Source organism: Miscanthus floridulus, chromosome 6 (genome assembly GCF_019320115.1).
Source record: "Miscanthus floridulus cultivar M001 chromosome 6, ASM1932011v1, whole genome shotgun sequence".
Taxonomy (NCBI): Eukaryota; Viridiplantae; Streptophyta; class Magnoliopsida; order Poales; family Poaceae; genus Miscanthus; species Miscanthus floridulus.
The window spans coordinates 15,688,621-15,715,661 of NC_089585.1; the positions used below are offsets into that span (position 1 = coordinate 15,688,621).

General features: G+C 52.3%; 2 protein-coding genes and 2 pseudogenes across 2 annotated transcripts; 2 read left to right on the plus strand and 2 right to left on the minus strand.

Moving 5' to 3' along the window:
• The first annotated feature begins 10,256 nt into the window (after nt 1-10,256).
• LOC136457739 (carboxylesterase 15-like) lies at nt 10,257-11,448 on the plus strand. The gene has a single exon (XM_066457753.1). The coding sequence runs from the start codon at nt 10,330-10,332 to the stop codon at nt 11,341-11,343; it is 1,014 nt and encodes a 337-aa protein (XP_066313850.1). The 5' UTR covers nt 10,257-10,329; the 3' UTR covers nt 11,344-11,448.
• Nucleotides 11,449-18,037: 6,589 nt separating this feature from the next.
• On the plus strand, nt 18,038-19,968 carry LOC136461743 (carboxylesterase 15-like). The gene is made up of 2 exons (XM_066461048.1): nt 18,038-19,334; nt 19,852-19,968. The coding sequence occupies exon 1, from the start codon at nt 18,250-18,252 to the stop codon at nt 19,228-19,230; it is 981 nt and encodes a 326-aa protein (XP_066317145.1). The 5' UTR covers nt 18,038-18,249; the 3' UTR covers nt 19,231-19,334; nt 19,852-19,968.
• LOC136460263 (probable L-type lectin-domain containing receptor kinase S.5) lies at nt 19,892-21,604 on the minus strand (annotated as a pseudogene).
• Nucleotides 21,605-22,557: 953 nt separating this feature from the next.
• LOC136461744 (uncharacterized) lies at nt 22,558-23,885 on the minus strand (annotated as a pseudogene).
• Between the last annotated feature and the right edge of the window lie 3,156 nt (nt 23,886-27,041).

Here is a 27,041-nt window from a genome sequence, read left to right on the forward strand (position 1 = left end):
GACTCTAGCAGGCTCTGACGAATCAGTTGTAAAAACTCCTCGGACCAAGGTCTGTTTCCTAAGCAAGAGGCCGGTAGAGTTGCAAGACGGCCTATGCCTCCGGGCTATGGCACTCCCTCACTACCTCTCGCTTAAGGGACGGCTTAGGCCCCAATGGGGTGCTTTGCAAATGAAATCCGATCAGGGGCAACAGAGGGCAGAGGCTCAAAAACATAAGAAAAACAACTAAGAAACACAAATACTTCAGAAATAAAGGCCTCGATGGCCACAAGCGTTACGATGCAAAAAATAACCCCTACTCTACTTTTACATAGCCTCCGGGGCACAGATCACGGCTCAGGGTCTTCAGCACCGACAGATGGTAAGGGAGGAACCACCTCCTCTTCGAAGAGCGTCGCCAGCGCCGTGCTAGGGCCTTCCGCCGCCTCCATCAGCTTCGTGACCACCGCGTCTGCCTCCTCGTCATCATTAGGTAGGACATACCCATCGCTGATGGCCGCGAGGTCGACGCCGACGTAGTGAGAAGAGATGACGGCCAGCGCGCACTTGACACCAGTGTGCAGCGCTCCTCGGAGCCGCTCGTGCACCTGGTTGCTCAGCGCGGTCAGACGGCTCCCCAGGGAGCTGCCTAATTGAACCCCCTTGACCTCTAAGGCCTCGCAGGCGGAAAGGGCAGCATGTTTCAGCGCCTCGTGCTCCCCGATCTCGGCCTTGAGCACCGTCTGCACCGCACTGGAAGCCTTGGCAGCCCGAGTGATCTCCGCCTCCAACTCTGCATCGAGGAAAATGGAATGAGGCCGAGCAAGAAAAAAACAACCTAAGTTAGGGATGGAAGCCCACGAAACTCACCCTTGGCCTTCTACTCCCAGCGTCGGGTCTCGACCTGACAAGCCTCAGTCTTCTCCTTCCAGCGTAGGGCCTCGGCCTGGGAAGCCTCGGCCTCCTCCTTCAAGCGCTGGGCCTCAACCCAAGAAGCCTCGGCCGCCCTAGAAGCCTCACTCCCCAGCTCTGCGTCATGCAAGGGAGTTAGGGAGTGAATATAAGAAAAAGAAAACAAAATGAGGGGACTAAAACTCACCCTCGACCGTCCCCCTCCAAATTATAGCCTCGGTCCGTGAGGCCTTAGCTGCAGCAAGGGCCTCGTCCAAGGCACCTTTTGTCAGCTGGTGCACCCTCTGTTCCACCCCTAGCTACCCCGCGTGAGCCGCGGCCGAGGCCGTAGCTTCAACGGCTCAGCCCCTGAAGGCATCCCAGTCGCTGACCGTGCGGGTGAGCTCCTCCTCCAACTCCTTAACCCACGCTGCCAGAGGGGCGAGTTGCGTCTGGGATGTGGCCACCTCGACCTTCGCGTTGGCACAACGAAGGCGGAGGTCCTCTACCTCCATGCTCTGCGCCGACAGGAGCCCGTTGGCGCTGGCAAGAAGGTCCTTCTACCGCTAAAGCTGGTCCCAGACGCCCCTCTCCCACCGGAGAAAGACCGACTTCCCAAGCGACTGGGTCTCGAGCTCCTAGGGAAGCAGAATGAGGGTCATTGATTGCAACGAAACCAGAAAAGGACAACGTCGCGCGAGAAAGGAAAACACGAACCTGGGCAACTCCGGGCAGTTCGTTGGCCACCACGGATAGGGCCGTCTGTAGCGACCGCTCCGCCAGCTGGCGGTATTGCTCGAAGGTGCCCCAGCACCCGCCTTCGGCTGCGTCCTCGAGGGCGAACAGAGGCTCCCCCTCAAGGTCATCCTGGCTCCGCCATAGTACTCACGGGTGATCCCACCCGCAAGGCTCGGGTCGCGCCCGCACAAGGGCTGAGCTTCCCCCGTCCAAGAACGGCGCCGGCTGTTCCATGGCACCAGCATCCTCGGCGTCGACCACCTCCCGCGCCCGGGAAGTATCATCAGAGGAGATTGGATAGACCTCCACCTCCTGGGCGCTCTCCCGCAACAACGGCGGGCCCTGAACCAAGGGCGCCACCGAGGCCTCCGCCGCCTGCATCTCCACCTCCCGGACAGATGGCCTCGCCGCCATCACAACGGCCTTGGTGATCTCAGGGGCTCCGGCCTCTGCAATTATTGCCTCAACGGTCTCGGGGGCTTTGGCCTCCGCCATCGTGGCCTCGGTAGACACAAAGACACCAACCGCGGCCACTACAGTCTCGGCGGTCGTGGGCACTGTGGCCTCCGTCGCCTCAGCCTCGGAGACCCCGGTGGCCTCGACAACCAAGGGCACGCCAGCCCCATCCGACTCGTGAGCCTCGCCCCCACGAGGCGGAAGCACTCCCTCCCTCGTCTGTGTAGGGGCCGCCTCAGCAACCCCTCCTTGGGCGGCCGGCCCCCTTGGGTCGACCCTCGCCGATGCCGCGCCGCATTGGATAGCGACTTGTGCCTCCACCACCCAGTGGGCGAAGGAGCCGGGGCTCGCCTTTAGCGCCTTAAGGGGCGCCAAGGGGAGCTCGTCCACAGGCCGTTTCCGACTAAGGAAAAATAACCTACAGGGTCAGCGCGAGACCAAAAAGGCAAACGGAATGCACTATGACCCCGCCAAAAATACACTAACCTTGAACGGGGCGGCAACCGTTTCGCCATGGTGAACCTCATCCGCAACGGCGGAGGCAGCGGTAGAGGCGTTGCCTCTGTATCCATTGGCACCGGTCGGTCCTCAATGGACCCCACGCCCCTTCGATCCTCTATGGGGGCAGTGGTGTCATCTCCACCGCCACTCGCTCCACCACGACCACCGAGCCCACCGGGCTAACGGCTCGTTTGCCCAACGCTCGGGCCTTGGGCGTGTCGGCCTCGGCCCCAGAGCGGGCAACCACCGGCCCTGGGTCCGCTTCTCCTCCTCCTCCTCCCGGGAGTGCCAGGCTGCTGGCCAGCGCCCCGGGCACCACCTCCACTATGTCAGGAAGGTGGTCCAGGGGACCTCGCCCCGCCTCGCCCCCGTCATCCCCATCTGAGGCCTCCATCGACAGCAACGTCGACGGGGATTCCTCCAATGGGAGGCCATCTTTCCTTTGTTGACGGTGGCGCTGATCTAACCCTTCGCGCGCGAGGATTTGCCTCATGCGCTTCGCCGCCTTGGCATCCTTCCGTGTCTTCTGTGCATCGGCATGCGCCCGGTTGATCGCCCGCCGCCTCGCGTCCTCGGGAACAGGCGGCAGAGAGGAGCGCACGTCCCTCATCCCCTGAAGGAACGACAAACGCGCATAAGGGAACAAGGGGTAAGGGGAGACTAAGGAGGTTCAGAGGCTACAGCGGCACACGACTTACCAATGAAAGGAACCCCCACGATGGTGGCATCGCGAAGGGGGTCAAGTTGCACTCTTTAGCTTCGCCTCTACCGTCTCCCCCACCCGACGAAGGATTTCCTCATCGGAAAGGGCGGAGGAGGACATCCGGATGCCCTCCATGGGTTCACCCGGCTTCATCTCAAACAGCCGCCGCCGCCGAGCCATCAGCGGCAGCACCCTCCGGCGGTGGAAGGCGGCCATGACCATAGCCACGGTGAGGCCATGGCCCCACAGCCTCGCCAGCCCCTCCAAGAGCGGCTCCAGCTTGGGCTGGTCGTCCTTCGAGACACCCCACTTCCATCTCTCTGGGCAGCTCCCCACAATCTGCCCAGTGTAAGGGGGAAGTCCTCCGTCATCGTTACGAAGGTAGAACCAGCTCGTGTACCACCATCGGTTGGAGGACGCGAGCTGGGCCGGGATGTAGAGGTGCTGGCGGTCCTGGCGCACCTGGAGAGTGCAGCCGCCGGCCCTCAGTCGCCTTCCTCTTACCCGACATACCCGTTGGCTTGGTAGTGTGCCCCGCCCAGAATAGGTGGAGCCACAACTCCCAATGGGGAGCAATCCCCAAATACCCCTCGTAGACGGCAACAAAGATAGCTGCCTGAGCGATGGAGTTGGAATTGAAGTTGTGGAGCTCCACGCCATAGTAGTGCGGGAGCGCCCGCATGAACCGGTCCACCGGGATGCCAAGGCCGCGCTCGTGGAAGGAGACGAAGCTCACGACGTAGCCATCACGAGGCCTCGGCTCCGGCTCACCATATGGAGCAATCCACTCTGGCCTACTGGGGTCTGTCACTGGGCGAAGGAGTCCACCGTCGACAAGCGACTGAAGCATCTCCTCGGTGACGTCCGACGGGTCCTAGGGGTCTGCCTCGATAATGACGATGTCGCCGGCCATAGGTGCGATGGAGGAATTGGGTGCGGCGGTGAGTTTTTTCTCTCTCTCCCACGCTCTCGCTTTTTTCTTGCTTTCTCCCTAGGCTCGCTCTTCTCTCCTCTTCTTCCCGGCACCCGCTGCTCTAGCGATGGCTCGACGGAGGCGGTGCTAATGTAGGCAAGGTAAGACGAGGAGGGGCGAGACTCCTCGGGTATTTATGCAGGGAGGAGGCGAAATGAACGGGCGACGAAATCGGGGAGGTTTTCCCCCCGATCCGGCGTGGTTAACCACGAGCCGATTTCACCGGCCCACGCACCCATATCTCCCACATTAAATGCAAGGACAGTTACGTCCCATCCACCATGTCACGCTTGGCCACTATGGCAGCAGGTGTCATTTCGACTCCCCATGAAACTGCCTCAAAAGGCGCGTTGCCTGTGCCGAGCCAATAGGGAAGATATTCCCTGCGGCCTATTCCTTTCATATGAAGGAACCGGGCTCTGAACCTATTACGATCCAGGGGTTCGAAGGCTGGGCCCCAAAGGGTTTCGATAGCCACCCCAGGATAACAGAGTCAGGGACGACCGCGGGCGAGCCTATACGGGGCCGAGGCCTAAGCAGTCGAAATGCTTGGGACGCCCAAAGTCATGTCTGAGACCGGGGGAAAGTCTCCAAATGGGATCCCACCGTAGGGAGGCACCGAGCCACCGAGGCCTAGCGAATGGCCTCGGCACCCACTAGAGAAACCCTCTGGTACTCTTGGAGTGTGTCTCTGGACCGCTAGCCATCCCCTAGCGAATGGGGTACGGGCCTCCACTTGGACTACCCGATAACAGCTCACCGGAAGTGCCACCACTCGTGCCCACCAAGGGTAGCAAGGCACATTCCACCCCTCCTTCTGAGCGAAAAGGAAGCATGAGGGTCGCACAAAAAAGTCAGGGGAACCCCCGACGGCCTTCTCGTTCAATGCAGAGGCTAGGGGGCTCTACCTGCAACCTGGCCGAGACCCAGTGACCCCGGCTCGCACTCAAAGGGGCTCGGCAAAACAAACCCTCCTTCCGAGCGAAAATAAAGTGTGAGGGTCATACAAAAAGACAGGGGAGCTCCTGACGGCCCTCTCACTCGGTGCAGAGGCTAGGGGGCTCTTCCTGCAAATACGCTGAGACCCCACAACCCGGGCTCGCGCCCAAAAGGGGCCTCGGCAAACAAACCCTCATGCGTGAGGGGCGTATAAAAAGCCAGGAGAACTCCCGACGGCCCTCTTGCTCCGCGTAGAGGCTAGGGGCTCTTCCTGCAACCTTGCCGAGACCAGAATGGGCTCGGCAAACAAACCCTCCGTCCGAATGAAAAGGATATGTGAGGGTTGGATGAAAAAGTCAGGAGACCCCCGACCGCCCTCTTGCTCCAGGCGGAGGCTCGGGGGCTCTTCTTGCACCCAAGACCAAGACAAATGGTCCCAGCCCACGCTAGAGGTTTAATTACAAAACACGATAAAGGGCATCAAGCCCGTTACGGTCCAGGGGTTCGAAGGCTGGACCTCCAAGAGGTTTTGACAGCCGCCCCAGGGCAACAGAGTCAGGGACGACTTCGGGGCGAGCCTACAAATGGCCCAAGCCCAAGCGAATAGTCACTCGGGGCGTCCTAAGTCGTGTCCGAGACCGGTAGGGAAGTATCCGAATGGGATCCCACCGTAGGGAGACACCGAGCCACTGAGGCCCAGCGAACGGCCTCGGCACCCACTAGAGAAACCCTCTAGTACTCTTAGAGTGCGTCTCTGGACCGCTAGCCGTCCCCTAGCGAACGGGGCTCGGGCCTCCACTCGGACTACCCAATAACAGCTCACCGGAAGTGTCCACGCTCGTGCCCATTGAGGGTAGCCTGGCCCATTCCACCCCTCCTTTCGAGCAAAAGGAAGCATGAGGGTCATACCCAAAGTTAGGGGGGGCTTGACAAACCTCTTGCTCCGTGCGGAGGCTAGAGGGCTTTTTCCTGCAACCTCGCCAAGACCCCCGCAACCCGAACTTGCGCCTATGGGCTCGGCAAATACGATAAGAACTACTCGCTCAAACATGAAAATGAAAAAAGCCCCTGGAGGAGTAACTCTACTCCTCCAGGGGCTCGGGGGCTACACCCGGCAGGTGCGCTCGCGCGCACCCACCGGAACCTCAAAAAACAAAACCCAATTCCTACGGAGCGGGTATAAACCAAGCCTCGGCAAACCCTCAGGGAGAGTGCACGCACTCCCCCTGAGGCTCGGGGGCTACTGTCGGGTACCTTAGAACGGGGTACCCTGAGCGAACATCAAAAGGGTCGCTAAAGTCCCATCAAAAAATAAAGCTAGAAGGTAAGTTGTGGGCCCCTCATCCGCAACGACCGAGCCCACCAGGCCCTCCGCCTCGCCTCGAGCCTCATGCAGGAGGTCTCGGCACCCTGACGTGAATTCCGCCTCGCGCGAGGCTCGCCATGGAAGGCCTCGGCAGGGGGTGCATTCTCCGTATCGTGCAAGGCCTATCGCAGCATGCCTCGGCAAGGAATCCGATCTCCGTCTCGCGCGAGGCCTCATTCTCCGTGTCGCTTGAGCCCGGCTCATCCGCAGCCCATCGCCCCCCGCCTCGACCGACCCTCCAGACAGCGCATCATGTCTCATTAATGCTTCAACCACTCCCGCAATCTCAGCCGGACGATGGCTCAATGCCACAGAATGGCCGACGGGACCCGAGGTCGCATCAGCGCCATACCGGCCGGGACAGGGCACGGCGGGGATTACTGGCCACTGTGTCCTAACGCTGTGTCCACGATCAGCGCCATACCAGCTGGGACAGGGTACGACGGGGATTACCGGCCACTATGTCCTAACGTTGTGCCCACGATCAGCCGCCCACTCAAGGCCTCGGCACTGTACACAAAGGTCTCGGCTATCTTGGGGTTCGTGCCTGCCGAGACCCCTCCACTGCGGTGCAGCCTCGGCACCGACCAAGTCTCGGCCTCGCGCACAGTCCATCCACAGTGGCTTGCACGTTCACTGCTGCACCCACTCCGAGGCAGTCCCGGGGCTCCCACGACGCACAGGATCGGATGGGACGACCACGCCGCCCCAGTGCTCCAAGGATGGACCACTCCGACGACCATGCCGCCATAGGAACAGGCTACAGGACCCGGAAACGCCGCCTCTGTTCACACGACACCGTATAGTTAGCTTATGTACCGTCCTTGTCCTCCCTTCAGGCTATAAAAGGAGAGGACTTGGGCCATTTTAGAAAAAAAAGGAGGACACCTGGTAACACACACACGCACACATCCCAGCCGCCTGAGAGCAACGTCTCAGACGGCCCTCACGACACCTTGCCGAGACCTGGGACTAGCTCCCTCTCTCCCTTAGCTTGTAACCCCCTACTACGAGCATTTCGGTGCAATAAATACAAGATCGATCTCTCAGACTGGACGTAGGGCATCAATTGCCTGAACCAGTATAAACCTTGTGTCTCTTTGCATCACCATCCGAAATCGGGAGCACGCAGTTCAAATTCACTGGTTGGTTGAGAACCCCCGGTCCGAAACACCGACATCTGTGTTGGAAAACCCATGTGATTTGTGGTGGATTATGCCTTGAAAGCAATCACTGGGTGTTTGTAATTTGAAGACGCATATGATTTGTGGTTGGTTCTTGGTTGTGCAGTGAAGCATCACTAAGTGTTTTGTAAAGGGGTGTTCACTCTTTGTCTCCTAAATCTAGTTTCATTTAGTCACTTTTTACATAAACACTTTAATTAAATGGGACTAAAAGGGCTTTAGCCAACTAGTCACTCAAATGTTGCTAAATTGGACTAAATCTCACCTTTTAGTCATTTTAGAGCCAAACACCCTAACGAAAAGGAACTAAAAAACCTTTTAGTCTCTTTTAATCAACAAACCAAACCGGGGCTAACTAAAGTTTAGGAGCTGATTTAGGTGACTAAACTTTAGGAGATGCAAACCAAACATCCAAGACGCGTATGGTTGATTGTACCTTGAAGCAATCATTACGTTTGGAATTTAGAATTTTGGAGGCCTCTAATAACTGAATCGGACATTGTATGCCCATTGTTTAGGAAGAGGGCATTAAATAGCATGAATAAAATAGCGTGCCAAATACTTAGTAATTAATTTAAGGGGATGAAGTAAACAATTAACTGTCCAACAAAACACTATTGATATATATCTACTTGCATCCTTACACCAGTGGCGAAGCCCGGCACGAAAATCACAAGGGTCAGCTGGCCACCATCGATCATGGTACAAAATGTACTAGCAAACAGTGAATCTATATATGCCCTTGGCTGATAAGCCATGACTGAAAGTACTATTGACTGATTTGTTATGAGAGAAAAATAATATTCGTTGGCTGAAAAAATACAGCTTATAAGCCAAGCGAATAGGGCGCTAGGATTTGCCAAAATTTATAGGGGTAGGCTGACCCTGATAAGTACACGTTGCTTTGCCCATGTTAGAGCAAGGCTAATAATATAGTCAGTTGCTGGCTGTATGAATTCTTACAATCTACCTCTCAACATACCTATATATAGTAGTTACATCTTCACTATTAATGCATGTCACACTTGTCTCTCTCAAAGAGTTCCTTAGTTCTTGTGTCCAAGCTGGCTGTAAATTTACAGCCCGCTTCGCCCAACGGCTAGGGTGCGAGTCTTGCCTCGCCCGATGGCTGGAGTACGGGCTCCGCCTCGCCCGACGGCTGGGGCGTGGGCCCCGCCCCGCCTGATGGCTAGGGTACGGGCTCCGCCTCGTCCGATGGCTAGGGCGCGGGTTGCGCCTCGCCCGATGGCTGGAGTACGGGCTCCTCCTCGGCAGACGGCTGGGGCGCGGGCCCCACGTCGCCCGATGGCTGGAATACGGGCTCTGTCTCGCCCGACGAATAGGGGCGCACGAGCCCCCGAAGGGACCCACGTTATCTCCAACTACCGCGGACGTGGGATGTGGGCCCAGAGCCATGCCTGTGACGCCAGGAAGGAGACGGACACGTCTCGACGCGACCCACAGCTACGACAGGCCATGCTGTTGACCATACCGGGCGTAGACGACGGGAATGGAGGCCATGACCAGATGACGACGTCGGCCTGTAGCAGAGACGTGACAAGGAGTCGCTACAGGTCTCGTGGGACCCGCCCACTGAGGGAGAAGAGAGGCGTAGCCCCGGAGTTCTCTTCTTCCTTGTTTTTCTCTCTTCTTTTCCCCTTCTCTTTTCCTCTTATGTATCCCAGGCCTTTCTCTTAGTCTATAAAAGGGAAGGCTAAAAAAACACACATGCACACGCACCAGAGATTGGCGATCCACTCCCTCTCTTGTCTGTTTGTAACCCCTACTGCAAACATTCCGTGCTAGTAACACAAGCCACAACGGCGAACCGAAAGTAGCGACGTTCTGCCCGAACCAGTATAGATCTTGTATTCTCTAAGCACACCATCCGAGGCTCCGAGCCAGACGCGTAATCTAGAAATTTACTTGTCGGTGACTCGAGACAGTGACACAATGATTTAGGAAGGTCACTAATAATGCAGGAATTGAATGGATTTAGCCATAGATTACTGTATGTTTATTTTTTATATTTAAAAAAGAACCTAGGGGTGGCCATGACCCAGGTCAGTCTTACCTATCATCCACACCGTGATTACACGCATGCACAAAAGCTAGCTAAGTTAGACACAGATAACTCGATCGGCCATGAAAAATCATCGAACCAACCACTCCTGGTCAACATCAGTCTCATGAATCTGCCTCGCCAATTCGGTGGGTAGAAAATGCAAGGATGTGAAATGCGAAGGCGATGCATATCTGACCTTCTGGCCGTAGCTCTCTATTGCCGTCTAGTCCAAGAGAACCTCGGCTCTTCTCTTGATTTTTCTCAGATGGTGGGCGGCCTCCAAAGTCACGGCCAAATTCGAGCACATGACGAGGGAAGCCTCGGTCCGCCTTGGCCTGGCACGTCCACAATCGACTGCGACATGAGTGCACAACAAGAACCTTCATGGATAGCGAATTCGCGATCGCGTGCCCTATTTAACTTTCCCGATTTCCATTTAGAAGAAAGCAGACGCACGCACGCAGAAATTTTGTCGATAGATCCAGCGTCGAGCTGAGCTGCAAATCGTGAGCCCGTCCGCGTCCTTGACACACCATGTCCGGTATCACCACCGCACCGCAGGTCGTGGAGGACTTGCTGGGCGTCGTCCAGCTCCTCAGCGACGGTTCCGTCGTCCGCGCAGACGAATCCGTCCTGACTCCACCGGGAGCGACATTCCCCGACGTCCCTGCCGTTCAGTGGAGGGACGTCGTGTACGACCCGGCGCGCGGCCTCAGGGTCCGCCTGTACAGGTCGCCGGTGGCCGCGCCCAAAGGCGGCAGGCGGCTCCCGGTGCTCGTGTACTTCCACGGAGGCGGCTATTGCATCGGTGCTTACGACCAACCCTGGTTCCACGCCTTCTGCCAGCACGTCGCCGCCGAGGTCCCCGCCGTCGTGCTCTCCGTCCAGTACCGCCTCGCTCCCGAGCACCGCCTCCCCGCTGCCATCGAGGACGCCGCGACGTTCTTCTCCTGGCTGCGCGCGCAGGCCGCACCGGCACCAGGCGCGGCCGCCGACCCGTGGCTTGCCGAATCGGCCGACTTCTCCAGGACGTTCGTGTCCGGCGTGTCGGCCGGCGCCAACCTGGCTCACCACGTCGTGGTCCGAATCGCCTCCGGGCAGATCGTGCCTGGCCAGGTGCGCGTCGCCGGATACGTCCTCTTCGCCGCGTTCTTCGGCAGCGACGAGCGCGTGGCGTCGGAGTCCCATCCTCCGGCCGGCGTGTCCTTGACGGTGGAGTCGCTCGACATAGCCTGGCGCATGGCGCTGCCGTTGGGAGCCACCAGGGACCACCCGCTGGCGAACCCGTTCGGCCCCGAGAGCCCAAGCCTGGAGCCGTTGCCGCTGCCGGCGGCGCTCGTCGTGGCGCCCGGGCGCGACGTGCTGTATGACCATATGCTTCGCTACGCCGCCAGGCTCAAGGAGATGGGGAAGGCCGTGGAGCTCGCCGAATTCGCTGGGGAGCGACATGGCTTCTCTGTCGGACAGTGGAGCGAGGCGACAGAGGAGTTGATGCGAATCCTGAAGCAGTTCATAAACCACGGCGCCGCCGCCGCCGTGCTCAAGTGAGGTCATAGGTTGGTTACTCGGTAGTGTTGTTATCTACTCGAGCCATCCAGCTCACAATTGTCACACAATAATAATAACTTTGAATGAAAGTTCAAATTTATCGGGTTTTCTCTCTCTTTCTAAATAAAAGTTGGAGTATTTTATTATACTAGTAGCCACGTGCGACACGCACGTGTCTACAGTAAGGCATACTCATCTAAAAATGTGATGAAAATTGCTCCTATGACACTATAAACCAAATATTATGGCCCTGTTTGGTTGAGCTGTGGCTGTGGGAAAAAGCTGCTGTGAGCTGTGAGCTGTGGAAAAACTGCTGTGGGCTGTGAGCTGTAGAAAAGCTGAAAGCTGTTTGGTTAAACAAGTATAAAATATACCTTTTATCTTTATCTCTCTTGAAACAACTATGGAAGAGCTTTTTATTCCACCAATTTCGAAAAGCAGAAAGCCAAAAGTCAAAAGCAGGGTCAACCCAGCTTTCAAAAATGAACTACAGAAAAGCAGCTGCTTCTGAAAAAGCACCCTCCAAAAGCAGCCCCTTTGGTTGGGCTTTTGGCTTTTGGGGCCAAAAGTCAAAGCCAAAAGCCCAACCAAACAGGGCCTATATATGGTTGATATGCACTTGTGACGCGTACATATTTATAGTTTTTTTCCTCATTAATAGATGAATAACCATAAAATTGAGAAAGGTTATTCCTATATTTTATACAAAAGGTAATGATCCATCCACATAACCTAGCAAATTAATTTGTATAGCGATGACCACCAATCACTCCTGTATGCAGCTATTTTGGTAGGCCTAGTTGTTACATAAACAAATTGATTTCCTTTTTTGAGTTGTGACAATAGCTAGACTGAAAAACTTTATAAATCAGCTTTTGCGAATAGCAAAACTGCAGACCACCAATAGCTAACAGAATAATCAAGGATTCTAGGAAGCCTCAAAATTTGCTGTTGCAATCTCAGAAAAGTGCTGCACAACAATTATGAAAGAACAGTCTCAAAGTGCATCATGGTTGTGAAACCTTGGGCTGCCAAACTGGCCGTGACAAGTTGGGACATGGGACTACACGAGAGGATGATCCAATAAAGTACCTGAAGGCGAGAGATGACCGCACCAGCATTGGAGAAGTAGGGAAGGAGGCGAGTGTTTAGGTCATCCCACTGGTCCAACTCGTCCTGTGCCTTCCTCCATGCTGCTGCATCTTCCGCACCACCGCCTCCAGACTTCGACATGATCATCTCGGGCGTCTGCACCATGTTGATCCAGCAGAACATCATCAGCTAGGGCCTATGTGCGCCAAGGCGAAGAACCGATATCCAAGAATTTTAGACTGTAGTGCAAACTACAAATGAGGCCTAGATATTTTAGGGAAATACAAATAATGAATGTGAATTTGGATTTCACATTATAACAGACATAAATATTTTTTTTAAAAAAAAGAGTTAAGATTTATAGTAGGCATTCATGCTAAAGGAGTAATAGGTGAATCTTACCCATATCTTCTTAACTTGTAGTAAAAAAGCATTATTCCTCTTATACTCTTTGAAATAAAATCTTCAATTATATCTTTATATTTTATTTTTTTGAAGCATTGTTTTCTGAGTCTGAGTAAACCGTTCAGGTTATTGTTTCTTCTTGTACCTTTCATGACAAGAATCATATTTTCTAACTCTAGAAGACATTAAAAGCAAATAGTTCATGAATCGCAAACACAATAAAACCAAACACAACATATATGCTGAGCGATAAAGAATTAAGGATGAAGTTTATAGTAACCAATAAAGAAAGAAAATTTGCTTGTTATCTAACCTTGATACGAATTCAAGTCCAAGAGGCAAGAAGCCAAGAATAATAGGCTGCCCGGTCAGCCAAGTATTTAATATTTTGTAATTACCTGATTTAACCATTTAGGTAAGGTAATTACAAAATATTAAATACTAATCAGGTTAGTGCAAGTGCAAAACAGCAAAATGAATTGACTCCTACATGTCCACATATCTGATTACCTTCAAGAGACCACGAGTGCAAGTTTAGTCTTCAACGTGCATGCTGCATGCAGATGGCTGCCGAGAGCGACGACGCAGCTAGCAGCCAGTAGGCAGCCGCATCAGTGCCAATGTTGGCTGGATCGCACACGCGACGACACCAGCTGCCGGCCCGATCGCCCGTTGCCTCTAGGATGGATCCTGATTGCACATCGTAGCAGTTGCTCGGCCAGCCCTACGGATTCGACTTCGTCGGTTTCTACTCGGCTGCTTGCGTCTGTTCTGGCGTTCCGTCTTCCATCGACGAACCAAGAACTTCGTGAGTAGTCGAAGAGGAGAGTCGTGGCCGAGGGCATCCTCGAGGTACGGCTTCGAACGCGTGAGGAGTTGAAGAGAGGAGAGTCGCGGCCGAGGGTGTCCTCGATGTACGGCTTCGAGCGTGGACACGGCTTGCTCGGCGGCCGGCGTGTTGTGCCATGATCTGGTTGTGTGATGGAATCTTGGTTTAGGAATCTTGAGATTACGGGGAAGTCTAGGAGAAATCTTGGTTTATGAGGAGTCTTACGTCTTACGTGTAAGATCACAGACGACGGAGGGCTCATATAGCACGACGTCTAAATCAAACGGTTATCATAGAGGGAGAGCCTCCTAAAAAAACTCGTTCTTTTATAGTGTAATGACTAGATATATGCTCGTGCATTGCACCGGGTCATGAACTTTTATCCACGCGGACAGCGACGCACTTGGCCTGTGGCTTAGATAAATGTATTAAAATTTACAAATCTCATTACATAGAAAATACAGAGCACATTTCATGACTTTTATCATTTAATTATCTTAAAAGTCAAAAGTAAATCAAAAGACCATCATCTGCATGGCATCTTTGGTTTGCTCTAGAAACCCAAGCATTACATAAGTTCTCCAAAAATCGTAGAAAAAACCAATAATAATTTCTCTTATAGTTACACCTGCAATATACATGTAAATGTTCTAATCATTTAATAATTAATTTAATTACGCTTACAAAAGCATTTGCAAATGCTCCTTTGTTGTTTGAGTGGGTCCCACCACTAGCAGGGCAAGCCACTTAGAGTGTGAGGTGAGCGGTGGCTCCTGCGCATTGCTTTTTAGTATCGGTAGTGTATTCTTGATTTTCTCCTCCATCTCAAATTATAAAATGTTTAACTTTTTTTTGACATCAACCACTCGTTTTATTCAAAAATCTGTGCAAAATATCACTTTTTTGTCATGGTTTGCTTTATTAATAAAAGTTCTTCAAGAATGACTTAAATTTGACTATGTTTGCATAATTTTTTTAATAAGATGAGTGGTTAAACTTGGGGTTAATACTAGAAGTATTGGGATGGAGGAAGTATGTTCCAAGGAAAAAGAAGGTGCATGACGTAAGCATGATCTCACGATGACATTTGCATCGAGCAAAGAATGGCCCCGCTTGGCTGGGTTTCGGCGTGCGGTGCCGCCGCTGCTAGCTGCTTGCACACGCGCGCGAAGGCGACGCTTGCCCAGGATGGGCGTGCGCGCGAGGAAATTGGTTGAGAGGAGAAAGCCGTGCTACGGACGGACGTGGCTGGCGAGGGGCGCACATGTCGGAGTGGCTCTTTTATTGCAGGCACGTGCACCAAGGTTCGGTGGACGAAACCCTTCGACGTTTTTTATTTGGTTGTAGATCTAGATGTAGATTGTAGATACTTACCATCTAACCTACGGGCCTCCGATTCAGAATTTGAGATATTGGCAATGGCTTCAAGTCACTCTCATATCGTCACATCTCATATGGCGTATCCGGATTAATATTCGGATTTTAAAGTATTTAATTTATTATATTGGGGCAAAACCCATGTTGACTGTAACACCCTAGGTGTTAGGCTTGCATAATTGCACTTGCATTGCATGAATATGATCATCGAGCATTCATATATAAGCTTTTACATGTGAAACGTACAATTAAAACATGTAAAACATGTCTTGTTATTTTATGTTTCCATATGTGTATGCTTATGATTATGTGTGAATAAGTGCAAGTGGTTGATGTTGGTCACTAAAACACCTTAGCTACACTTAGGATGACTTATGGAACAATGTTCATGTAGATCACTTTATCTAATTAAGCTCCTAAGTGATGATATGCTTGTTGACCTAGGAAGTATTATATGTAACCAATGTATAAAATGATTGTGGAACCTTAGAAATACCTTAAACATGTTTAGAATGTTACTAGGAACAACTTTGGTATTCATGACTAAGGATAGTTTGGTCTCTAAGTCATAGTTATAGTGCAAGTCATCATTTACAAGTGATATGTTTGACCTAGGTTGAATTATGTCATAGAGCCTTTGCATGGATGTGTACCCTAAAGCAAAGTTGTAGTATTTGATTAGAGCAACAGCTTTTATTTTTGGATCTTGAGCTAATTCAGTGCCTAGCTTGGTCATTTTGAGCTCACAAAAATCAGCAAAACACTAGTTTTGGCACTTAGGAAATTTTCTAAGTCCTAACTGATTTAACAGTTCGTTGTAGCTGACTTTGTGATGATTTAACTTGCAAACCGTTGCGAATTAGACTTTGATCATTTAAGAAATGTTGGAGCTGGTATGTAGAGCTACAACTTCTACTAAGAGAGTTTTCGCTAATTAGCCGTGGATTAGGCGCTTAAGCATCGTCAAAACGCGCTGTTAGTTGCCCTATCAGGCTCTGATGGCCCTCGTCGCAGCGTGCTGGCACGCGATATTTGAGAACCCGCGCGCCTCATTTCACTCACTCCAGCGTGCTCCCTTCCTCTCCACTGCTCTTTCTTGCTCTCGCCACGGAGCTTCCCTCGCCGACGCGCAACCGCACCGCTCCGCCGTCGCCTAGCGCCCACGCCACCGCACCGTCGCCGTTTCTATCTTGCCAGCAGCTACGCAGTCTTCCTCTCCACCTCCTAGCCACAGCCGCAGGGCCAGATAAGCATTGGCGAGGGCGAAATCGCCATTCTTGCCTCGCCGGAAAGCTCGGCTTCCATGGCCACCTTCACGGTGAGCTCGCTGCTGCTCGGCTCGCATGCGCATTTCTTCTGCTTCCTCACGTTAGGGCTTGGTTAGGACGTGTACTAGCTCGTGGCATGACATTACCGCAAACAGTAGCCTAGCCGGTGTGGAATACGTTGGTCCACGCCGCTGTGCTCTCGTCACCGCGCCACCGCGCACGTGGCGGGATCTCGTTGGAGCATCTCGCCTAGCCTAGGTAGTCGCAATAGAGTTGCTTGGTCACCGAGGAGCTCGTGCGCTTCTCGTCGGGCCTTGTCGTGGCCTATAATGGCCGGCGTACCTCAGCGCAGCGCCATCGTGCCGCCATGGCTGGCGACGAGGTAGCTCCGGTGCGTCCGCGCTGCCACCAAGGGTATCAATCGACGCGGGTGAAGGTGTAGAACACGATGGTGAGGTTGGTTTGGCCGGAGAGCCCGCCGTCGGCGAGATAACGCCGGTCAAACGCGCTCCTCTGTTTTGGCACACTGACGTGTGGGGTCCTCTGACCCGTGGGTCCCTGATGTCAGTGAGAACAATTTAGGATTTTAGTTTATTCTTTTCCATATTTTGCACTAACCTTGAAAAATCATAAGTTGAGTTGTAGATGTCCAATTTTGATGAACCAAATTTGTTGTGTTTCTCATGAAATGTAGTATTTTATAAAAATATGAAATATACTGTTTCTAGTATTTTTCTTGGTGAATAAAATATAGCTAGATAAGTGCTTTTTGGATGTTTGCAATTTTTTAAAATATGTAACTTGAGCTAGGAAAGTGATAAAATTGAGATTCCAATTGAAATATGATCTTTCTCATAAAGTGCTTTTTGGATGTTGACATGCTCTAGCTAGAAAAAATAATAAACTTACAGTAAACTTGATTGAAATATGATCTTTCTATTTATCTATTAATAAATGATGTTTTCTGATGAAAATTATAGGGATAAAAATAAAGAATATGTTTCCCTGTAAATTTTTGTACAGTATTATGGCACTAGTATGAAGCTAAGAAAAATATAGAATCTGTTGTTCGACACTTTTCTATAGGGTTAACTATTTTCACTAAAATAAACCTTGCCAGCTTGTTATTTTTGTAGAGGATGTTTTGCATGTTCAAATGGTGTGAAATTTTTACAGTAGTCTATTGGGAGCACTTGGAGGCCACTGTATTTTTTTTTGAGAATTTATTGTGCACATTTGATATATGTTTGTTATTTTCCCTAATTATCTAATTAAATTAATAAATGCGTTTAAATAAATAAATTATGCTGGACCATGATGTTTTCTATGGTGCTTGTGATACATATAAACTGTTGATGTTAATAGTAAGGCTTAGAAGCAATTGGTTGTATGCAACTAATTAATCGTTGCTTTATAATCTAAATAAATGGCTGCATGTATAATTTCAGTTGAGCTGATAATTTTATGTTGATCTACATGAACATTGTTCCATAAGTCATCCTAAGTGTCAACAAGCATATCATCACTTAGGAGTTTAATTAATTAGATAAAGTACTTACCATCTAACCTACGGGCCTCCGATTCAGAATTTGATATATTGGCAGTGGCTTCAAGTCACTCTCGTATCGTCACATCTCGTATGGCGTATCCGGATTAGTATTCGGATTTTAAAGTATTTAATTTATTATATTGGGGCAAAACTCGTGTTGACTATTGAGTTGGCTTAGATATTTCTCTCCCGGCCATGGCTGCCATGTGAAACCTCGCAATCACATGTTCGACCTGGCACGTCCGGTGCGAGCGAGTGCGAGGTGTCTGTGTCAGCCTCTATTCAGTTGCATTCAGATCCAACGCTGAAACCGTGCATGGCGTGGCGTGTTGCCACTTTCAAGGCCAGTTTCTCGTCTCGCCGACGCCGTCGATTGATCGCTCACCATGTCCAGCGACGCCGCGCCGCACGTCGTCGAGGACTTCTTCGGCGTCGTCCGGCTCCTCAGCGACGGCTCGGTTGTCCGTGGCGACGAATCCGTCCTCATGCCGGCAGGGCCGTTCCCTGACGCCCCCGGCGTTCAGTGGAAGGACGTCGCCTACGACGCGGCGCGCGGCCTCAAGGTCCGCGTGTACAGGTCGTCGTCGGCTCGCGGGAAGCTCCCCGTGCTCGTCTACTTCCACGGCGGCGGGTACTGCATCGGCGGCTACGACAAGCCCATGTTCCACTCCTGCTGCCAGCGCTTCGCCGCCGAGCTCCCCGCCGTGGTGCTCTCCGTCCAGTACCGCCTCGCGCCCGAGCACCGTCTGCCCGCGGCCATCGACGACGGCGTGACGTTCTTCTCCTGGCTGCGAAGGCAGGCCGCGGCGGGCGCCCAAGGCACCGAGCCGTGGCTCCAAGAGTCGGCCGACTTCGCGCAAACGTTCGTGTCCGGCGTGTCGGCCGGTGCGAACCTCGCCCACCACGTCGTGGTTCAGATCGCCTCGGGGAAGCTCGCGGTCCACCCAGCGCGCATCGCCGGCTACGTGCTCTTGTCCGCGTTCTTTGGCAGCGCCGAGCGCACGGCGACGGAGACCGAGTCAGCGGACAACGTGTCCCTGACGGCCCTGTTCGATCAGATCTGGCGGTTGGTGCTGCCGGCGTGCGCCACCAGAGATCACCCGCTGGCCAACCCGTTCGCCCGGGACAGCCCCGGCCTGGAGCCGCTGCCGCTGCCACCGGCGCTCGTCGTGGTGCCAGGGCTTGACACGCTCCGGGACCACATGCGGCGCTACGCGGCGAGGTTGGAGGAGATGGGAAAGGCTGTGGAGTTGGCCGAGTTTGCGGGGGAGCGCCATGGCTTCTCCGTAAGAGGGTGGAGCCAGGCGAACGAGGAGTTGGTCCGGATCTTGAAGCGGTTCGTCAACCAAGGTGCCACGCGGAACTGAGGTGAAGCAGTGGCGCTTAGGCCAGGAGTCTTCTTACACTGGGAATTGACAAGTTGCTCACAACAAGGCATGGGTTTTAGTTCAAATTTGTCTACTTGAATCTGGTAAATCATTAGAGTAAATAGTCTTGAATCAATGGCTACTGTTTGATCACATGAGTCCCATATTCTAGCTACCTCATCTCACTGCATGTCTCCCCAAATCCAAACATAGGATAGGATTATAGGAACAGATGTATATCCCAAAAATTAGGGATGGGTCTATTCCATCCCTAGAAGTCCCTAAAGTAAACACATGCCCGCATTCCTACTAATGATCAGGCAAAAGTTGCATGAACTCAGAAATTTGTCTTTTTCGCACAAAAAAAAACTCAGGAGTTTGCAGAAAGGGATTGAAAAAAACAAACACATGCAACAATGTTTACACGGGCAGTGACCTGCAAATAAAATGTAACTCAAATGCTTTTTATATCATTGTTAGCACGAAATACTTTGTATATACCCCATATAAACTGGGTAATTACACTATCTGAAAACTAGGCAAGTCATTGCACATACGGATACAACACACTTTCAGCAGTATTACGAATGATTTGTACTGACTAGTATTTTAATTCCCTAGCTTAACAGGTGCACAAAACTACAAATACAGCCGACGTATCTCACCATCCAGCCAATGAAGAACAGCTCAACGACCTATAGGTTGTCTGCCCTCCCGTGAAGAGCAACCCGACATCCGGCAGCTCGATCGATCTCTGGCTCGCCGCCGCTAGGAGGCCAAACAAACGCGGGCTTGTGGAATGGGGGCTCTGGCGCCTTAGCTCCGCCGATCAGCACCTGCACCGCCGTCCTCATGGACGGCCTTTCTCTCGGGTTCGGGTGGCAGTACGCCAAGGCTAGTCTCACCACGCGCTCCACCCGCGCCGGGTCAAGCTCTGCCCTCGCTGTAGAGCCTCCAGGTCCAGTCCACGATGTACATGGGCTGCTGCTGCTGCCGGTGCCGGCCACGCCTGCTGCGGCTTGGCTCATCGCGTTCGTCGCCGTTGCCGTACAGCACGGGGCTGCTCGGCCTCCTCCCGCTGATGACCTCCATGACGAAGACGCCGAAAGCGTACATGTCCGTGGCGAGGGTCGCGCGGCCGGTGAAGAAGCTCTCCTGCGCCATGTAGGCGCGGGTGCCGGCCACCGCCTTCGTAGAATGGTGCGTCACGCCGTCCCGCTCGATGACGCGGGCGAGGCCGAAGTCGCCCAGCCGCGCGTTGTACTCCTCGTCCAGCATCACGTTGCTGGCCCTCACGTCCCGGTGGAGGATCCGTCTGCTGCTCCCGTGGTGCAGGTACTCCAGCGCGGACGCCACGCCGCAGATGATCTTGTGCCGTCGTTACCAAGTAAGCTCCGGACTAGCAGCGGCGGTTGTCGCCGCTGTCGAGGCGGCGGCGCTTCGTTCGCCGGCGTACAGGTGCCTGTCCAGGCTGCCCATGGGGAAGTACTCGTACACGAGGAGCAGCTCGCCCCTCTCGTGGCACCACCCGATGAGCTTCACGAGGCTGCGGTGCGAGAGCTTACTGATCGTGTTCACCTCCGCCAGGAACTCCTGCTCCCCTCGGCTGGAATTTCTGGTCGTCGACACCCCCTTCACGGCCACCTCTATGTTCATCGTCATCCTCTGAAGGTAGCCAAGGTAAACTGTGCCGAAGCCAAGGTAAACTGTGCCGAAGCCGCCATGGCCAAGCTTACGAGCAGGACTGAAGTTGGCAGTTGCACTCCTGACCGGACCATGTGCGTCGACCGTCGATCATCTTCTCCAGGTTGCGGTAGGCTAGCCTTCGCAGTCCTGTCATCCTTCGCCATACGAAGAACACCAGAGACGATGACATAGCAATCAGAAATAGGGCCAGTAAGGCAAGAACCAAAGTCAGCTTCCTCCTATGCCCCAATTTACTGTTGGAGTCGGCGCCAGGCGTACTAAAATTCCATGACTTTATCTGATTCAGTACAGAGAAATCGCCCGGTTGAAGCTGCAAAACCGAGAGTGAGGTTCTCCAACAAGAGATGCCATGACAGATAAGGGGCCAAAAATACTCGAAGGTGTGACCTTTCTGGACTGCTCGTATTCTCAACATTGCAGCAGTGCCATCGTACTCTATTCTAATCCACACATCAGACCCACTAGACAGAACGATGGAAAGATTACTGACTGGGTACCAGTAAGTTGAGTTGATGCTGTTGATGTCGATCCCGACATGGTTTCCATCGGGGTCGTCCTTGAAGCTCTTCCTCGTGTCAAACTCTACCGCGACAACCCGCTGCTGTCGCTGGGAAGTGCCCGTCTGGTTCTTGGTTTCCGGTGCTCGGCGTGATCTGCAGGGATCCATTTGCAATTCCTGAGCCTGGGCTGAAGCTGAAATCAGCCGGGTTGGCTGTGTCGAAGGTTGGGTAGCTGAATTCGAAGCAACTGCAGGTGAGGTTTCCTAGGATGACAAGAGCTGCAGAAACTCGCAGAAGAAAGCTCTTGACGCTGGTCCTGGATGCCATGAAGGTTAGTGATTCTTGTGATCTCTCCTGTATTGGTATAATAGACGAGGAGTTGGATTATGTTTTTATTTTCTAGAGAAGGAGAATTTATTCATAGGGACATGCCTGAATGCACAATAATTGGCAGAAACATGAAGAAATCATAGCCAATGCTAATGCTAATGCTAATGCTAATGCCAATAATCAGGAAGCATGTGTGCATTGAAAGAAAGAAAGAAAATGTTATTCATTAGCATTGTGAAGAAGTCATAATATGGGTTTGCGTGGCAGAACTTCACAAACACTGAGAATTTGACTAGGCAAACTTCTAATAAAGTATTGGTTGGTGCTAGAGATAAACTAAAGTACTATCCTATATTAATGTGAAGTTTATTAAGCATCTAGAATCATGACAAAGACACGCACAAAGTTTGACAATGGTAGATGTGAACTATAAGGATATGCTTTTTTCCCCTTTTTCCTCCTACAACCCGCTCCCCACAGAAGATAACCCAAAGCCAAGTCAAAAGCTTCTGTGTTGTCCTAGGATTCAAATTTCTTGGCTTCGACTCTTTTTCTGCTCCAAAGTCCAGCCAGTTGATTTTATGGTGTCAACAGAATTTGGTGGTTAAATTGAGGAAATATTCAGAAATCACAACACAAATTTTGGCCACAGTTGCAAGCACCTCCAATTAAGTATCTGTCAACTGAAAATTGAAATGTATACATAAGAAATCAACAGCCTACTAAAATTATTCAATCACTGTTAGAAAAAAGTAACACAAGATAAGGCCATATATCCATCTATTTTGCTTCGTACCATGTGAAATGGTCATCAAAGCATGGAAGACTCCACTGGCAGTAGTTCTTGAGCATGAAAGGGGTTATAGCTGATTTGTCCTTTGTCCACTAGCTTTAACTTGTAACTACCATTCTGAGTAAACTACTGGTGGTGATCTAGACATGAGAAGCCCAATAGAAATGGGGCCATGCATGCATTATTAAGCAGCAGTTTCCTTCTTGCATCGAACTTTTTTCTTCTGGAGAAAGACATCGGTCAGGACTGTCTTAGACTTCAAGGAAGCAAGAAGTATCTCCAACACCTGCATTTGGATACAGAAATCACAATAAACACAACAGGTTTGAAAGTACCAAAACAACTTACAAGGAGAATAATAAATAAGTATGCAACCTCTTCCTTGCCAATCTTCACGATCCTTTCTTGCAGCGTGCTCAGATCCTTCGCACCACTCTGTGCAAGCAAGGCAATGCTAGACACGCTAGATGCCGGAGTTATTGAGAGATCGTCCTTGACAGTGTACGTGGCAGTCCCAGCCACCAACCCATCGGCTTTGACATGTCTCATTGCAACATTCATTGAATTGGAACAACTAGGGCATATGGTGCCCTTTATAGCAGAAAAATAACCACATGCAGGTGCAGCAAGTCTTCCATAGCTGTCCGTTTTCCCCTGACATGTGAAAAAAACTATCACTGGCATTTAGCGGTGCATCCAGAAGCTGCTGCAAAGGATGAAGCACACTGGGAGCGACGGCTGGGCTGACATAGCGTTCCTTGCTCTTGCTTGAGATCACATACTTGGCGTCCAGTTCCTGCAGACTGTCAAGAACATTCCCAATGCTGCCAACCATTCGCTCCTTGGTAAGCAAACTGGTAATGGTGCTCACAGGGAGGCACAAGAGGGTGGAGAGGAACTCAACAACGTCATTGCCAGCCTCAGCAAAGCAGACTTTCTGAGCCTTGGTATCAATCAAGAGCTTCAACGATAATTCATTAGTAGCCATGATATCCTGTCCTTATGATAAGTCTTCCAATCTCTTGGTGGCTTATTGGTGTCTGCTACTGCCACCAGGGAAAGGAAGTTATACAGGCATTCATAGTTAACTAGTGTTGTTCAAATTTACCAGAACAGAGTAAAAAAATGTGTGTTTCAGTTTTGCAACAGAACAATTGATTTTAATGGAGGTGATAAGCAGAATGAGAAACATTATTATTGTGTCAACTTCTATCTATAAAGTAGAAACCAAGAGAAACTGATCGCACAACAAGAACATTGTCTTTGGTTACTAGCTGAGTACCAATTGATCTACATTTCCCTGATGGTCAATAGCCCAGTAATAAAACAGCATCACGGCCTTTAAAAAAAAACAGAGCATCATCATGTTCAAATTTGTCAAACTGGTATAGGTATACAGCTTCAGCTGTATTCAGAGGAGGCAGAAAATGGAAAATAAAAACAAGGTACGAAAACTCTTCGTACCACTTGGGACTTGGGAGAGACAGAAATTAATGGGACAACTAAATTTAAATCACAACTAGCGGAAATCGTGCAAATCACTTTCGTTTGAGCACAAGAATCTTGTAAACCTATAATACTATATTGTGACAGACAACCTAGGATCAGATTCCCCCAATGCCCAGATACTCAATTACAGTCAATTATAAATGATCCTGCACATTCTGCTTGTTCATGTCCATCGCAGAATAGAGCTTTGGGCCCCTGGCCCAAATCCAAACCCAACTCTAGCCCGACCACTAAACCCTAGGAATCCTAACCGACCCAGGCAGCGCGTGAAGAGTGGGATAATCACCATCCAAACATAGAGAGGGAAATCAGCAACGACGACATTCGCACGGCAAGATGGGAACGGTCGAAATCGGACAGGGTACACCCATCTCGTGTAATAAAAACAATAACAGGAACAGAAAAAAAAAATCAAAGGTAAGGAGGAGGCGGAGGAGGATTAGCGTGGTGAATAACGAGGGGAAGGCGTTCACAGTGCTGCTGACCTGCTGTTGATGCCCGCCGCTGGGCGCTGGTGCTGCCGGCGACGAGGTCGATGGGTTTTGGCCTTTTGGGTTCTATACTACTGTACTATTTTGCCCCCAGCTGTTTCGTGTGCGGAAATGTGGATGGCTGGATGGGAAGGTTTACGAGCCTTTGGGCACTTGGGCCTAGCAGTAAGCTTGGTAACTCGGCCCACGCAAGTTTAGCCCAGTAGGGTGGGGAGACATGTGTACGTCGAGCGCTGGCCCATGATCGACGTCCACACGTGGCATCTGGGCCTCTGAATTAAAGCCCAAGCCGGAATCGTACCGGTCGTGTGCATGTGCATGTAGAATTGCGACGGAATTGCGACGGTTCGCGTCCGCCGGAGACAGTTTGACGGTCGCGGCGAATTAAGCGTTTGGCTTCCGTCCTCGCACACACACTACCATCGATGCAATGCAAGCAAATCCCTTCGTCTCCCAAGCAGAATATTAATAAATCTCCAGCGCATGAAGTTGTCTCGCGCTCTCATTGCTTTCGCCAAACTGCTTGCACCGCTGCCGCTCCTCCACCGCGTGGCGCGCGCCATTCCTGAGATGGCACCGAAACCTACACCTACCGCCGCCGTTCTCACCATGAAGCTCCTGGTTGACACCAAGGCGCAGCGGGTCGTGTACGCCGAGGCCGGCAAGGAGGTGATCGATTTCCTCTTCTCCCTGCCTGCTCGCCCCCCCTCTCCGCGGAGACGAAGCTCCTCGCCACGAGCGCCAGGGCCGGCTCAGTCTCACCGCTCGACCAGCAACTCACCACGGCGGCCAAGCGCCCGACGGCGACGGGAGCCATGGTCGGCTCGGTCGGCAGCCTGTACCGAAGCGTGGAGAGCCTTGACACCGGCGGCCACGTCTGCTGCCGCGACGCCGCCAAGGACGCGCTGCTGAAGCCCGCCACCATCCCCTAGCTCATCGCCGCCGCGCCCGCTGCGGCGGTTCCGACGGAGGCGCCGCCGAAGTCGGACGGCGGCCAGCTGTTCAGGTGCAAGGGCTGCAGCTGCTCCCCGAGGTGCCATGACTACGCCACCAGGGTCAGCGGCACGCCGTGCCCCGTGTGCAAACGCAAGATGACCACGGAGGTGCAGCTCGTGGAGCCCGATGGCGGCGCGGCGGCTGCGGAGGCGGCGAACGCAGGAAGCGGAAGCAGCGGCGGGTACGTGCGGGATACAGTGACGTACACCGTGATGGACGACCTCTCCGTGGCGCCCATCTCCACCATCACCGCTGTCGCCGCCCTCGTCTCCCTCGGCATCACCGACATCAGCGGGCTGCAGGCCAAGGACGTGGAGATCGGTCACAAAGACGTTATTTCTCATACTATATCTCAGATCGTCTTCAGGCACATTTGATTTCACCGAGATTGATTAGTGTGTTCTTTACATTCTGACGACGGTTTCATGATGATCCATATGCCTAGGGTTTGGCATTGCCGAAGGCGTCGCTGCAGTCCCAGACGGTGCTCACCGATGTCTTCCTAGGCTCCAATTCAAAACAGAGTGCTGCGTAAGCTGGTGTGCCGAGTCATTTAATTTCTGCATTTTGTTTATTTTATGGTGCTTCATGGAAATTAATCATGGATTGTATATGTTAAGCTTTGTATCTGTGTTCGAAAAAGCATGTGGTTTGTGGTGGGTTTCATGATGATCCATATGCCTAGCAGGGTTTGGCGTTGCTGAAGGCGTCACTGCAGTCCAAGACGGTGCTCACTGATGTCTTCCTAGGCTCGAATTCAAAACAGAGTGCTGCTTAAGCTGGTGTGCTGTGTCATTTTCTGCATTTTGTTCATTTTATGGTGAGAGTCTCATGTTCTTCATGGATAATGATCATGGCTTTTATGTTGTGTACCACCCTGTTAAGCTTTGTATATATCTGTTGTCGGGTACCTTAGAATGGGGTACCCCGAGCGAACATCAAAAGGGTCGCTAAAGTCCCATAAAAAATAAAGCTAGAAGGTAAGCCGTGGGCCCCTCACCCGCAACGACTGAGCCCACCAGGCCCTCCGCCTCGCCTCGAGCCTCGCGCAAGAGGTCTCGGCACCCTGACGCAAATTCCGCCTCGCGCGAGGCTCACCATGGAAGGCCTCGGCAGGGGGTGCATTCTCCGTATCGTGCGAGGCCTCTCGCGGTATGCCTCGGCAAGGAATCCGATCTTCGTCTCGCGCGAGGCCTCATTCTCCGTGTCGCTTGAGCCCGGCTCATCCGCAGCCCGTCGCCCCCCGCCTCGACCGACCCTCCAGACAGCGTGTCATGTCTCATTAATGCTTCAACCACTCCCGCAATCTCAGCCGGACGATGGCTCAACGCCACAGAATGGCCGATGGGACCCGAGGTCGCATCAGCGCCATACCGGCCGGGACAGGGCACGGCGGGGATTACCGGCCACTGTGTCCTAACGCTGTGTCCACGATCAGCGCCATACCGGCTGGGACAGGGTACGGCAGGGATTACCGGCCACTGT

Coding starts and splice junctions, on each gene's coding strand:
- LOC136461743 (XM_066461048.1), top strand. CDS start 18,250: ATGTCCAGCGACGCCGCGCCGCACGTCGTCGAGGACTTCTTCGGCGTC.
- LOC136457739 (XM_066457753.1), top strand. CDS start 10,330: ATGTCCGGTATCACCACCGCACCGCAGGTCGTGGAGGACTTGCTGGGC.